Source organism: Artemia franciscana, chromosome 16 (genome assembly GCF_032884065.1).
Source record: "Artemia franciscana chromosome 16, ASM3288406v1, whole genome shotgun sequence".
NCBI lineage: Eukaryota > Metazoa > Arthropoda > Branchiopoda > Anostraca > Artemiidae > Artemia > Artemia franciscana.
The window spans coordinates 16,956,844-16,972,804 of NC_088878.1; the positions used below are offsets into that span (position 1 = coordinate 16,956,844).

The window sequence follows — 15,961 nt, forward strand, 5'->3', positions numbered from 1 at the left end:
ATGACGGAAGATCTTAAGTTGAAACTTTTAAGGTTTGATGTTGAAGAAACATTGAAGAGCGATCAGTCCCCTCCCCTCCTTACCCATTTTATATGCCCCTTCTAATCAACACTGATCAAAACTTTGAAATTGTCGTTTTGTTCAAACTAGTCAAAAGGTCTAGTAGCTGTATTTCCATGTCCCCATATCCCAGGGGCAATGACTTGTAAATTACTCAATTGCCAATTGCTTAGATGCAGGATTTGTTATTAAGAAAAGAAAAAAAATAATTGATTCTGGCTGTATCTGAAAAAGGTTAAGGGCATTACTTTGGAGAATTTTGTGGAATATGTCTCACTAGATCAAAAGGCACTATGTGCACCTAGTTTATTAAAAGGAAAATCTATAATATTGTAAGATCGGCAGACGGTATTAAGTTGATAATTTCAGGATATGCAGAGGGGGATGTTAAAAAGGGCTTAAAAGGCCGTCAGTCACCTCCCGTTCCCTTTTTAGTTGCTCTCCCTCCAAAGAAATTTGATTAAAATTTTGAAATAGACACTCTGTGCATGCTGGTTGTCAGAAGACCGCATCATCAATATCTAAGGAACGACTGATGATATTATACTGAAAACTTCAGGAGATCCGTACGCTAAGAGGGATGTTGAAGATCTATCGGAGGGCAACCAGCCTCTTATTGCCATTTTTAGATTCTTCCTTCACTCATCACCGATCAAAACAGTCAATGCCTCTAGTGACTATGCCTTTGCGGATACAATGTCCCAAAACCCCCTAAGGCAAGAATTGCAATCTGCTCTTTTTTACGTGCAGAAATTTTTAATTAGGAAAACGGGAGATGTATATTCTAAGTTTGTTCAAAAAGGTTAAGTATACTAAGGTGAGGCTTCAGTGAATTTTGAGGGATATGTCAAACTAAATATAAACATACTATGTGCATCCTGTTTATCAAAAACAAGTATATGTAACATCACAAGAACAGCGGTGAATATAAAGTGTAAACTTTCAGTGCATGATGGAGGATGTTAAAAAGTGGTTGGAGGGATAACAGCTCCCTGCCATTCCTACCATTTCTGATCGAAATTTTGGAATAGCCGTCTTGTTCAGAAAAGTCGAATAACCCCACATCCAGGGATGAAGTAACCCTTATCAGTCCTGAGGCAAGTGTTGTAAGTTGTAGAAGTCACCGATCGTTTACATAAAAGGTTGGTTATAGGAAAAAGGGAGCATGTTTGATCAAAAATGTCCAAAAATGATCGGAATGTTAAGATAAAATTCTTAGAAAATGCTGCGGGGGATGTGAAACAACATCGAGAACATTATTTGCAGGAGGACAAAAAACAGAAGTAATAAGAACAAAACAGAAGTATCGAATGAACGATTAACGGTATTAAATTGAAACTTTAAAAGCATGTTGAGATGGATGTTGAAAAGGGAAAGAAGGATAACCCCCACCCCCTTTTAGATGCCTCTCTTAACACTGATGGAGATCTTAAAAGGCCACTTTATTCGAATCTTAAGACTAAGACTTTATCTTAAAAGCGGGTAAGGGTATTAACTTGGCAATTTTAGGGCTACTATCACTACTACTACTTTTATGGCTGCAAATAAAACTGCTTGCGACTGCAAATGTGACTTCCAACCGCGACTACTCGCAGCTGTGACTGTGATTGCTTGCTACTGCAACTACATGTACTTTTGACTACTTTTATGGAATATCAAAAAGTATGTTCAACTTTAAAACTTCAATATTAAAAAAAACATCATTTTCATATTTTGATACTTTGATGAAACTTTGATATTGAAAAAAAAACTGCTGCTGGAATGGGAAATGCTGAAAAACCCAAAACTTTGGCAATCAAAAGACAACAGAAATTAAAAAAAAAAATCCGAAAAAGAAGTTTTTCAACGGAAAATAGAACTATATTAAACTTAAGACGAGCAGAAATAAATTCTTATAACAATTCACACTCAAAGCGACCAGAAACTACTATCAAAGAATAAATGAAACCCAAAACAAACAGAAACCATAATATGACAATTATTCAGATTATGGTTTTTCTTCTTTCGAAGGATTTTTCAAGACACGTAATATTTTAAATAAAACACAGATGACGCCGAAGGCTTGAGACATTTACAGCTAGTGGGCAGTTGCCAAACTCTTGTTTATACTGATTTTTATTACAAAACTAAGGATGGAATTTTATAATTTATTTACTAAGGGATGATATTTCCTATCTTGATTTTAGTGAAATTTTCATTAAAATTTGAATAAATAAGTCATGTTTAAAAGTCCAAGAATCTTTCAGGCTAAAAAGAAAAGAAAAAATAAAATAGTGCTCAGCCTGGGTCCCAGGTTATCTGGGTCAGATTGCGAGGGGGCTCGATATTTAAAAAATAACAAACAAAATAGGTAAATTACGCTGCATATACAATAAAATTTTGGGAAAAGCACCTATCCTGCTTCCTCACATGGTGAGTCAAACGAAACTCGTATGTTATATATCCAGTTCTATAAGAATAACATTGACCCAGAATGCTTAGGCTTCGTTCCAACTACTCGAACTGGTACAGAGGGATCCAGCAACCTTATCCCAGGAATAGACAATAGTGGTGCAGATTCTGGCTCTCCGTTTATGCTTTTCATAAATTTTTCTGCTTCTTGGTAATATACTGCTATCTGTTCCTTTTTCTTATTTTCTTTCTTTGTCTGACTGTAATTAGGTGTTGATGGTCTGTATCTGGGTTTCATGAAAATTTTGCGCAAAGGCTGGCTTAATTCACTGGTTGGCGTGGCAGCCCCATTTGGTTTTGTTTGGATTTCTACTTCTGATGCATTGTGGTAATTTTTGTCTTTGGTTCTGAGGCTAGCTGCCCCATACTTGGAAGAGTTATTAATCTTAAGTCCATGAACTATACCAATTTGAACTTGAAGTGTTCCTATTGCTGGGACATTGATGAACTTTGTCATAATAGACTGCTCTAAGTTTGAATTTGAAGGGTATTCAGATTTCGTAACACGTGTCATACTTGGAATATTTTTAAAAGATAGTTTATGGGTGCCAAGATTTGAACCCAAACGGGAAGGGATTCCTGACAGTTTTTTTGTTGCAGTTTCTGACTGAATCAATGAATGACTATCATTTGTCTTAATCTCTTCTGAATTATTTGGTCTACCTTTATTGGTATTTTTAGACATCATAGCAGTGGTTTGATTTGGCTTTGTACTATTTATCTCAAAATGGTGGGAGTTAGATGGGTTTCCTGTGGTGAGTTTTGACTGATTCATTGAATCACTATAATTTTTCTGTTTTTCTTCTGGAGCACTGTGTTCTTCTGCATCTTTTTCAACTTTTGAGGCCGCTGTTTTAGTACCATCTAACTCAAGCTTATTGATAACCAACGGGTTTCTTGTAGTAATATCTGACCAATTTAACGACATGTTTCTATTTGCATTAGTCTCTTTCGAAGCGTTCGATTTTTCTTTTTGAGCATCTAATACCAATATTGAGTTGGTTTTATTCATTTTTAGGCTGTTCATTGAATACTCGTGACTTTTGGACGATTCTCTTCCTGGAAGCTTCGAACGGTCAAATAGCTGCCATTCATATATGATTTGGCTTCTAGTTGTATTGTTTATTTTATGCTGGTTCTCTGTACGATTAAAATTGTTGTCTTTCTTGTTGTTACCCAACATGGATTTATTCCCTACCAAAAGCTGGGTATAGTTTTTGCTCTTAAATGGTGCTTGAGTCAGCACATCTTTTCCTGTATTGGGCACTTTTCCATCTTTTAAAACTGCTCTTTTACTATGATCTTCATTTCTGAAATTGTAATTTTTTCTTTTCTTGCTAATTTTCCTCCCTTTTCGCTTTTTAATTTGTCTATGGGCTACCTTGGATTTAGAGTTATTTGTCAGTAAAGGGGTGAATACTGAAACTTTTGTCTTTTTTTGGGGAGGTCTATCTGATACTTTCTTATAGCTAGCTAGTTTTCTGAGACTTGCCTTTCCATCAATACCAGGGTTGATATATATGAAATTTGTATTCAAAGGGGAAAATTTTGGTCCCAACTTTTGAATTTCACCAAATCTTCTGTCACTGTGGCTATTTTCTTTGGCCTCAGTATTGCTCGCTGAAAATGAAAAAAAATTAGCCTTTATTGTTAAGAAAAGTGGCTTCAGTGATTGTACAAATGCTTACACAAGGCTATGAGAAATAAAAGCATGGCTAATTATCTGTGCTTTTACTTGAAATTATATTATCAATATAACAAACGTGATGCTTAATGTAAACAAGAAAATTAGCAAAATGTGTTCACGATCAAGCAACATCTTTTTTTATAGTAAGCAATACTCTATCAAATAAAGTTTAAAAATAACATATTAAAACCAATGGTACAGCGCAGCCTAGCTAGAGAGCCAAGTGCGTGCAATGTATTGTTTTTTTTTTATCAAAATTCTTTTCCTAGCCACCTTTTATGAAAGGGGTGGTCAAAGGAAAAAGAAACGCAACTCTTTTGATTGAAATTGAAAGTTTCAGTGCTCTTTTTAAGAGATGGAACTGAGCAGAAGGCAACCAGCCCAATGACGTAACATGCACCTGCGTCTTGCCCTAAGGGGTTGTTACGTAACACGCACCTGCATCTCTTAGTAATTATTTCCTATGATGTAACATGCACCTGCATCTTGCCCTGAGGGTTTGCCGTTCAACTTAAACCATTAAAGAAAGAAAAGAGTAGTGGCCATGGGTCTCACGAAATCCACAGGGCCGTCACATCTAGTATTTTGTAGTGCTGATTACCTGGATTACACTTTGCGCAGTGATCTTTGTAAAGTTTTGAATGGAATTTTTGAGTCTGTTTTCATTGAAATTTCGATCGACAAAAAGTTAGCAATCATTAGACAAATACAGAACCAACCAAGCAAATCGATTCCTTGTTTCCAAGGAATTTTTGTCAAGGTTAAGTATGAAATATGCAGAAGTAATTATAGAATTTCATTTTAGTAGACTTCAGTGTTAACCTGTTAAAAACATCATCTACAACTTCCTATGACTTTTATCCTCTGCTTTATCCTTTAATATGTTTCCTTCTATTCCTACTAGACTTAGTGACACATCTTCCAAATTAATTGACAATATTTTTCTATTTTAGTGCCTAAGTCGAGCTTTGTTATCATGCCTGCTATCTGTGACCACTTTCCAAATTGTTCTATTACAAATTATTCTATCTCTGGTGTACCTTCAATCCCATCCATTCCTTGTAATTTACCATTCCATTACAAACAGCATCAACTTGAACAGTTTAAATTGCGATTGTCTGATACCTCATGGGAGTTCTTCACTGATTCAAGTTGGTCTGTTGGTAATCTTTTCAACCAATTTTGTGATTTTATCAAAGAGGCCTTTGTTGATAGTTCTTTTGCAACCTCAGATGTTAAAAGTTCCAAGTGTTCAGTTCCTCGTGCCCCTTGGATGTTTGCAGCTCTTCTTAATGGTATAAAAAGAAATACTTATTTGTGGAAGGCATTCAAGTCCTCTAGCTCTCATCATCATCTTGAAAAGTAGAAAAAATATAGAAATTTATTAAACTTCTTAATTCGTAAAGCCAAGAGTATTTATTACTCATAAATGTTCTCCCAATTCGGCAAGAATATGAAAAAAACCGAGGAACTTATAGACACAATTTTTCATCCAAATTCCAAAATAAATTGTTTAGAAAATAATTGACAAAATAAGTGGTTTATTAGTTTCCACCAGAATCTAATCAATCAAGTATGCAACTGACATCACAAGGAGTGATTCAACAGGATCGAAAGTCCTTATTTCACTCCAAGCTGTGATTTAAGGTAATTTAAGGTAAACAACCTACCAAAAAAAAAAATTAATTTCTAAGGAGGCAGTTAAAACAAATAGCAAGATCTTTATGGATGAATTTTGCTCTTAATTTGCATCCATAGGGAAATCAGTTTCTGAAGATATTTTCATTAGTGCTTCTTCTACCAGTGACTTTAAAAGGTACCTTGATCCTTCTTTTCTAATACTGACGGGGTTGGATCCTGTTTCCGAGTTTGAAGTCCAGAGAATTGCTGCTGAGCAAATTGGATCTTCCTCTTTTTGACCTGACCAAATTCCTGTCAAGTTTTTAAAGTTTATATTACCCTCTATTCTATCTCCTCTCACGATTCTTGTTAGCTTATCATTTTGAGTGAAACTTTTTTTAGAGCCCTAAAACCTGCCAGATTAATTGTTCTCCGAAAGGGTGGTTCTAGAGATGATCCTTCTAACTATCGACCAATTTCTCCTTTATAGGCCTTAGTAATTTTTTTGAAAAATATATGTCTAGACTTCAGTTGTTTCTTGATGAAAAACAGTTTTTCCATTATATATATTTTAGTTTTCACCCTAAACACTCAACAGAACATGCTTTCACGGCCTTGCTGAAGTTCATTCACAAAGCACTTGATGAGGGTAGAGTTCTGGCACCAATTTTCCTTGATATCAGAAAAGCGTTTGACAGCATGTTACTTACTATCATACTCTCCAAGATGGAACACATAGGAATACAGGGCACAATTATCATTGGTCTGAAGCTCATTTATTTGAAAAGTCGTATCAGTATTGACCAAAAGTTTCAATATCAGTTCTGTGTTGATTTTGATGATCCTCAAGTGTCTATTTATCGTATTTTCCTTATATTCCTCAACGATCTTTACATTACTGAATCTAGAAAAACTAAACGAAATTTTGTAGTATTTGTGTTCAAAATTTTGTTCCACCTAGTGAGGCAGCTCAAAACTTTGTACTATTTGCATTTTCAGATGATAGTACTTTTGGGTGTCGAGAAATTAAGTATTCTTTCCTTATAGTGGTAATGTATTCCTTACGACGAAGAACCATTGTTTGGATCTATGCAAATCACCTTGCCCTAAATCTACCAAAATCTAGCCTACTTATCTTTTTGAGGTCAGGTACTTCTTGTCCATCGGTTCAAACTATTTCTACCACTCGTTGTGATATAAATCGTGCCCCTGATGGACAATCTCAATTCCTCGGCATTTTATTTGACAAAAATCTGTATTTCAAACATCACTTTTCTCTTGAGAAATTTAATTTCTCCAGAAGCCTAATAGCTGTTCAGAAGGTTTGTTATTGTTTCCCTGGTTTAATTATAAAGGTCCTCTTTCACTCCCTCATTCAATCTGATATGTACTGCTGTCCAGCAGTTTGGTTATCAACATTGTCTTCTTTTACCCTCCCTATTTTAAAAACATGTAACAGAGCAATTAAATTAGTATCTGAGGTGACAGGCCCTATCAGCATGAATTGATTGGATGGTCGATCCACACATATCTTTCTTTCCTCTTGTTTCATTTTTTAAGTATTTTCATTGACTCTTCCCTAACTTCTTCAAACAATTATATCTTTTACGCCGAAATAAGACAGGAATCTTCTGTTTCATTTTCTCTCAGAAATGACACGGATATTTTCATATATAAAATCAAAATCATAAGATCAGATTTTAATCCAGTTTTATGTTGTGCCTCCATATAGAATTCTCTACCAGTTAGATTTCGGCTATGTCATTCTTATGGATTATTTAAAATAGAACGAACCAACCACCTCTTATGCTTAGAGAGTTAATTTTCTCCTCCTTTAACTTTTGCCCCTCTACGTTTCCTTTTTAATTTGTTTTGTTCATTTATTTTGATGGACCTGGTATTTTTGATGTTGTTGTTTAATAGTTTTTTCCTTTTTTTGCTTCTTGTTTTTCTGTTTGATTTTAGTGCTCATATTTGATTTCATGTTTAGTCTCCCACACTCAGGGACTAAAAAAGCCTTTGTGGGGTCTAAAGTCTTGCAATTTTTTCTCTGTTTCCTTTAAATAAATTAATTTATTCATCGATTTAACGTAAAGAGTAGAAGCGTAGATAGAAGATGGCAGCCCTTTTGATATACGTGATGATTTCTGGTTGCTTTAATTTCATTTTTACTCTTTACTTTCACCGATTTTTTTTTTTTAATTTAATAAATTTCAGGATTAAACTATGAACAAGTTTATTCCTTTTTAGTAATTACTCACCGAAGATTACTGAAAAAACGAGGATACCAAAAAGCGTAGACGATTTTTCTTGTTGATTCTGAAAGGTAAGAAAAACACATCAGTTGTCGCTCTATCACAGGTTATCTATTAGGTTTTACTAGATGTAACACTTCTAGTAAAACACATGGGTCAAAGTGCTCCTCAGCTATCAAATCGGCCATCAATCGGCCATCAAACAAAACTAGCCCGCCCACGCAATGCCATTGGATTTAATTGGATAGCGCTCCGCTCGTGCTTTGATAATGCTCTGTCATTGGAAATCGTCAACATTTAGCGAGCCAAATAGTTCGAACGGATTGCTTTTGAGGTTTTCAAAAATATTGTTGTGAGAAATCTGTATAAGCATTAATTACCTTTTGTTCTATGAAGGAGTTGATTTAAGAGATGAATATCGAGATTAGACAAATTTCAAGATTAGCCAGATCTGTTAATTGTATGATACTTCTTTAATTTCTGGAGTTTGACGAGGCTATTCCAAAAATTTCAGCAGCTGTGTATAAGACAAACTTTTGACATGGATGCTTCAGAGCCTAAAATTTCCAAGAAATGTAAACTAAAGCACAAAAAGTCTTGGTACTACAAACAAGTGTGTTGCTGCAGTCTTTTCAAACCAAAAAAAGACAAAAGTTTCACTTGCACTTACTGACAAATCAACATAAAGCTTCAGTCTAGTCAATATGTATTTGACACATCTGAGAGGATTTTGTTTTATTGGACGAATAAGTTGTTAGAAAATTGTTCTGTACCGGACAAATTTATTGAATAATTGGTCTAAGCTAGCTAATATATATAACTAAGCTAAAGTGACTGTTGCAAATATATGATATCGAAGCAAAAAAGTTTAGAAGTCTAGAAATGTCTAGAAGTTTAAGCCGAGATATAATTTTGTTTTTAATGTTATAGTTGAAATGAAAACATTTCAATATGAATTTTCTTTTCATTAAAGTGCAATTGACACTCAAGAATTATGGAGGATTTGAGGATTTGGTAATACCAAAACGAAAGTAAAACAGTTCAAAATAGGGATGAAACCTTTTTATTGACAGTGAATAGATATAAAATTATTTAACTGGATATTTCGACTGCTGACTTTACTGCTAATAAAACTTATAAGCAGTATAACTTATAAGTTTCACTGCTGATGATGAACACTGTATATGTGTTCGAAATATCCAGTTAAATAATTTTATATATATTCACTGTCAATAAAAAGGTTTCATCCCTATTTTGAACTGTTTTACTTTCGTCATGGAAAGGTAGTGTGGTCTTCGAAGTTATCTACGGTAATACCAAACTTATTTGTTATAGTTCTTCTGGGTTTAACTTTGGCTTCATTGTAATTTCTGTAATTTCATTGTCGTTTCATCATGGTATGTTGAATAATAGGAAACAATGATTTACAAATCTTTTAATGTTGTATAACAGAATGTATAGGCTTTACAGCTCTCTCAAATAAACAAAAATCTTAACTGGTATACACATAATGAATTCGAAAGCAATTTATTCAGACATTTTTATACTAATAAAAAATTTACAAGGAATTTTGATTAATAAGTAGTTCTTCTGGGCTTGGTTTATTTTGACGGGCGTTTTCGGACTGAAAAGTCTCTTCCTAGTTAATTTATCTACTAAGGATTGATCACCCGTAGACCACCCCGTAGGATTGACTGTCCGTGCAAGAATTCTACTCTTGCTGATAGAAGAGAATCGACAAGTGCTGAAAACCATGCTGTGACCAAGATGGGCCCAGAATTGAGCACAAGATGAGCACAAAGCCACCGTTCATACTGGATGTCCCAGGGACTTCTTGCTGTCCGGTTCTAAGCCGGCTTAAGCACTTCAGTGAAGACTTGAGAAGATACGTTGATCTCCGTCCTACACTGGTGCCCGGTATCATTGCTTTTCCCGAGGCCAAAATAATTTCAATGATTTAAAGAACAAGAAAATTGGAGCTTGGAATGTTCCAGCGTTAAAAATGACTATCGTATCGACATTATGACTGACGAATTTAGACAATTCGAACTGGACTTATTAAGAGTTTCAGAAGCTCATATCTCAGGGGGTAGGAAGTATGAAACTAGGTGATGTAGAATTTTTTTACTAAGGCAGGGAGGATGGGGTATAGAGACAGGGAGTAGGGCCCATGCTGAGTAAGGAAGCTGCTAAATCTTGTTTAGGATGGGAGGTATTAATAACAGACTACACGTTGCTCATTTTATGACTAAAAAATAAAGGGTATCAGTTATTGTAGTATATGCCCCTGTCGAACCAATTGACGGAGACACTACTGACTCAGATGAATTTACTTAAAGTTATTGCAGCAAATAGACAGGGTCCCAGGTAGAAATGTGGTATTTTACTAGGAGATTTTAATGCCCAGGTCAGTAAAAATAGGTTAAACTCGGTGCAAGAAAAGAAAACAGTAATGGATACAGACTTTTGCAATTTTGTAGGTATAACAATCTAGCTATAACCAATACGGCGTTTGGTCATAAAACGACCCATAATTTGACATGGTATTTGCGCGAAGGTAAGACATTAGACCTTAATGATTATGTTATAGTAAAACGAAGACTGGCAGGATCAACACAGGATAATTGGGTGGATAGGAGTGCTGTTATTGATGTTAAAAGTAAACATCGCCATCTAGTAGTGTCTAGGGTTAATTTAAAGCTGAAGTTTTGGAAGGGTAGCTACCTCCCAGGAAGTTACGATGTTCGTAGACTTCGGCATGAGAAGTTGAGAGAAGCTTTCCAGGTATAGTTGAATACTAGACTTGAGAGTTCAAAATTTGACAATGTGGAAGGTGGTTGAACTATTTTTAGAAAAACGAGTCGTGAAGCTGCTGATGCTGTCTTAGGGAAGAAAGTTAAGACTGCAGCTAGAAATATTAGTGAAAAAGCTATTTACTTAATAGAGAGGAAAAGGGTTTGTATAAGAATTCTTTGAGTGATAGATTTTATGAAAACAAAAAGAATGTAAAGAAATTGGAGAAAGCTTTAAAATATGAACTAAGGAGGTGTGAAATGGTGGGCATGGCTCAAATTGACGAAGATCTGGAAGATGCAGCTAGACGGCAAAATAGTAAAATATTTTACTGCCATGTTGGTAAATTGAGATGGAGTTTTCAATCCGAACTTGTCCCAGATAAAGATAGGAACGGGGCCACAAATAGTGATAAGGAAAGAGTTAAAGAGGCATGGGTGGAACATTTTGAGAATGCAAGACCGAGACACAGTTGCATGAAAAGATATAGAGGAAAACAAAAAAGTTTTTGATACCTTGGATGTGACGGACTTTTTGTTTTGTGAGGAAGAATTAGCGACAGTACTAAAAGGATTAACAAATAATAAGGCTTCAGATGCTGATAGTGTGGAAAATGAGTTTCTTAAATACGGTGGCTCTGAGGCTAGAAATAACTTACTGAAAATTATGAATATGATTTTTGAAAAAAGGGAAGTACTTAACGATCTTAGGAAAACCTTACTTAAACCACTGTATAAGAAAGGTGATAAGAGCGAGTGTCGTAATTGTCGAGGCGTTAGTCTGGTGTCTGTAGGTAGCAAATTACTTAGTAATCAGATGTTTCTTAGACTGAGAGATGCTGTAGACAAAGTTATGAGAGAAGTACAGTGAGATCTTAAAAAAGGTAGAGGACGTGCCGACCAAATTTCCACCCTATAGTTAATAATTGAAAATTGCGTTATTTGTCAAACACCTTTGGCCCTTAGTTTTACAGATAATGAGCAAGCGTTCGATTCTGTTGATAGAAGAGCTTTAGAAAAGATATTATCCTTGTATGGAATACCAGACAAATACATTAAAGTAATTAATGCCATGTACGAGAATAACAATACTGCGATTAGGTAGGGAATGAGGTTGGCAATTGGTATTGCATTAAATGAGGAGTTAAGTAGGGTTGTGTTCTGTCCCCCTTGATGAGGATTTTCTAACAGACTTTGTCTTAAGGACACCAGCAAAGGCAATGGAAGACCACAGAATCAAATGGGGAGGAAAAACTCACCAGGACTTAGATTATACTGGTGAATTAAGCAACCTAGACGAAAGTGTGAGCAAAATGATTGAGCTTTTAGAGGTTTTGCGAGTTTAGGATGTTAGAATAGGTTTGAAAATTAATGTTAAGAAGAATAATTCCCTAAGGCTAGGAATGAGTGAACATGAAAAGGTGAAGTTGGGTAACCAAAAGATTGATCAGGCGGGCAGCTTCACTTACCTTCTTAGTATTATTATTAAAGACGATGGGAGCAGTGAATATGTTAAAAGTAGAATAGCCAAGGCCCAGGGAGTTTTTTTACAGTTAAAAAAGTTTGGAAGAATGGGAAGATAAGTCTGCAAACCAAGATTAGAATACTGGAAGGTACACTGAGGACAAGGGTCAAATATGGCTCTGAAGCGTGGGCGCTCTGAAAAGTGGATGACTTACTGATGTTTTCCATAGAAATTGCCTACGGATTGTTCTGGTTACCCGGCTGACTGACCATATTTCAAACAGTAGGTTTTACCAAAAATCTGGTTCAATCCCACTTTCTAGGGCTATAGTAAAAGAAAGGTTGAGAATACTAGGGCACGTTCTGCAGATGAAGGATGATAGATTGCCAAAAAAAATTTTTTTTTGGCCAACCGTCTAGGACCAAACAAAAAGCAGGTCATCCTCGTCTGGGGTGGGGGATGTCATTAAAAATAGTTTAAAGGAAATGGGAGCCTCCTGGGAGCGTTTAAAAGGGGAGGCTTTGAAAAGATTGGGATAAAGGAGGAGTTTGCCTAGCTGTCTTGGCCTCAAGTGGCTTGGTGCGGTGGTAAGTTGTTAGTAGTAGTATTAGCAGTATTTATATTTGAATATCCTTCCTCTAAGCGTTAACCTGGTTCTTTTTTGCCCTATTAACATGTTTTTATGGATAACTAAGAAAACATACAACGGGAAACATGATAAACATTTAAGGCTCTTACATTCTAAAATGAATCTCGATTGAAAATCTTTATAGAAACACAAATGAGAATACTCACTTTATTTATTACAAGTTTCATGTCAAAGCGTTAAAAACATCTGGTAAGAATCAGAGTAATTTTTCAAAGTTCCATGAACGGTATTTTATAGGCGATTATTTCATAGTGTGTTTTGCCAATACTGCGAAAGAAATATAAATAGCTTTTAAATGTACAAATTTCAAGTAAAAGATTACGGTTAATTTCGTATCTACTGATCATAGCATCCTAATCTACTCTGTATAGGGAGAGGGAATGAGGAGCGTAAACATTTTTCAAACTATACCAGATTTTACTAGACTATCTAAATATAATTTTCATGATGTATGAAATTTTATTCTGATTTCAACAAAATTAAGGGTTTTACCCTTTTCTTTCTCAGGATGCTATCATATAGAGGGTGAGCCATAAATTGCATTGTTTTGGCTGATGATTAATGTCAAAATATCGAACCAGGCCTGCACAATAAAGTCTGGTTTTTCTTAAAACTGTTGGAGATCTTGTAATTATTTTGCGCATGCTATGATTATTTCTCGGTTTGTAGAAATAATCAATTAAAAAAAGGAAAAAAAACTAATAAATACGCAGAACTATCAAGGAAAACTTTTCAATTTCTCCCCTTTATTTATTTGAAAATGACAAAGACCACACTGCCTTTCCATAATACAACTACAAAAGAGAGAATAATGAGGACTTTTTCCAAGACAGTGAACCAACAAAACCTATATGAATATTTCGGCCCTATATCTAAGGACCGTCTTCTGCAAAGAAAATAATAAACAATAAAATACTTACAATAAAGGTTTTCGGTTAAAAATCCATTCTTTTTTTTAAGATAGCCTTGACATCATTACTTCTTAACGAAAAGTTCAGTCAAGACTGTGTGATAAAAGCTAAAACTTTACAAGCTAAAAAGGTCCATTCATTGAACTAACTGTATTTATTAAAAATTGGAATAATTTCTTAGTACGATAAATAAAAAACAAGTTTTTTTTAACTGAAAGTAAGCAGCAACATTAAAACTTAAAACGAACAGAAATTACCCCGTATATGAAAGGGGCTGTTGCCTCTTCAACGCCATGCTCTTTACGCTAAAGTTTTTACTGTTTTAAAAATTAGAGTTGAGAGCAGTAATGTTGCTTTTTTTTCTAGGAACCCTGAAAACGTCTGTACACTCCCCAAAAACCATTACTATATGCAAACACTGGTCAAAATTTGTTACTTGCAGGCCCTCCTACGGGGACTGTGGGGGAGTAAGTCGTCCCAAAAGACATAGTTATAAGGTTTTCCGACTATGATGAATAAAATGGCTATCTCAGAATTTTGATCCGACAACTTTGGGGAAAAATGAGCGTGGGAGGGGGCCTAGATGCCCTCCAATTTTTTGGTCACCTAAAAAGGGCACTAGAACTTTTCATTTCCGTTCGAATGTGCCCTCTTGCAAAATTCTAGGACCGCTGGTTCGATACGATCACCCCTGGGAAAAAGAAAAAAAAAACAAAAAAAAACAAATGAACACGTATCCGTGATTTTTCTTCTGGCGAAAAATACAAATTTCAACATTTTTGTAGATAGGAGCTTGGAACTTGTACAGTAGGGTTCTCTGATACGCTGAATCTGATGGTGTGATTTTCGTTAGATTCTACGACTTTTAGGGGGTGTTTCCCCCTATTTTCTAAAATAGGGCAAATTTTCTCAGGCTTCTAATAGGTAGGACTAAACTTGATGAAACTTATATATTTGAAATCAACATTAAAATGCGATTTTTTTTATGTAACTATTGATATCAAAATTCTGTTTTTTAGAGTTTTGGTTATTATTGAGCCGGGTCGCTCCTTACTACAGTTCGTTACGACGAACTGTTTGATATTTGCCTTCTCTGCAGCTAATCTTGTAGTTCTTTTGGGAGTGAGCTTGTTTTTGTTCGTTCCTATATTTGTTTTATTTTGAATTAGATTATTTTCTGTAATTAATTTTGTGTACATAGGGTTGAGTGTGTATTCACCCATGTCTCTATTTAGGGATGTATTAATATTTAAGTTTCGTTTGATTTCGATTGCCTCGCGGACAGTTTGTTTGATTCCTAGGTCATTGCTAATTAAAATCGTTTCGTCATAATGGTTTGGATTTCCAAAAATATGATTGCTTAAAGCTGAATTGAAAGATATGGAGTTATTTCTAGATTTTAGTGCTTTTTCAATACTTTCTTCGTGTTGCTGTAATCTTGTTCCTAAATTTTGGTAGGTTTGACCGATGTGATAATTTCCACAACTACATGGTATTTGATAAGCCCCTCTTAGACGAGTAACTGGGGTTTTATCCTTACCAGAATTGAGAAGATTCATTATGCTTAAATTACTTGTGAATACAACACGTAAATTGTTTTTTAAACAAACGCTTTTCAGTTTTGAAGTAATTTTCGGAATATAAGGTAGATAAATCGTGCTTGTGGGATTATTCGAATCGTTTTCTGGTGTGAGATTTAAGGCTTTAGAAGAATGTTTCTTTAATCTTTGAGCAATAACAGTATTTATGAGAGAAATTGGGTACCCGTTGCTAAAAAGTATGTCTTTAATAAAATTTAATTCTTTTTCAATATACGTTTCTGAGCAGATATTAAGTACTCTATCCACAAGAGATATTACCACACCTCTTTTAACCTGTGGAGGATGGTTAGATTTGAAGTGAAGGTATCTATTAGTATGCGTAGGTTTTCTGTAAACTGTAAAATCACGTTTATTCAGACTGTGTATTATCAATACATCTAAAAAAGGTATTTTTCCAACTGTTTCGGTCTCTAGAGTAAATTGCAGGTTTCTATCGTAAGTATTTAAATGTTTTAGAAAACCTTTTAAGT

General features: G+C 35.0%; 1 protein-coding gene across 1 annotated transcript; it reads right to left on the minus strand.

The window, feature by feature from the left end:
• Positions 1 to 1,898: 1,898 nt before the first annotated feature.
• On the minus strand, positions 1,899 to 13,198 carry LOC136037148 (uncharacterized). The gene is made up of 3 exons (XM_065719661.1): positions 13,126 to 13,198; positions 8,080 to 8,137; positions 1,899 to 4,131 (listed from the first exon to the last, which is right to left on the minus strand). Exons 1-3 carry the CDS (start codon positions 13,144 to 13,146, stop codon positions 2,510 to 2,512), a joined length of 1,701 nt encoding a protein of 566 aa, XP_065575733.1. The 5' UTR covers positions 13,147 to 13,198; the 3' UTR covers positions 1,899 to 2,509.
• Between the last annotated feature and the right edge of the window lie 2,763 nt (positions 13,199 to 15,961).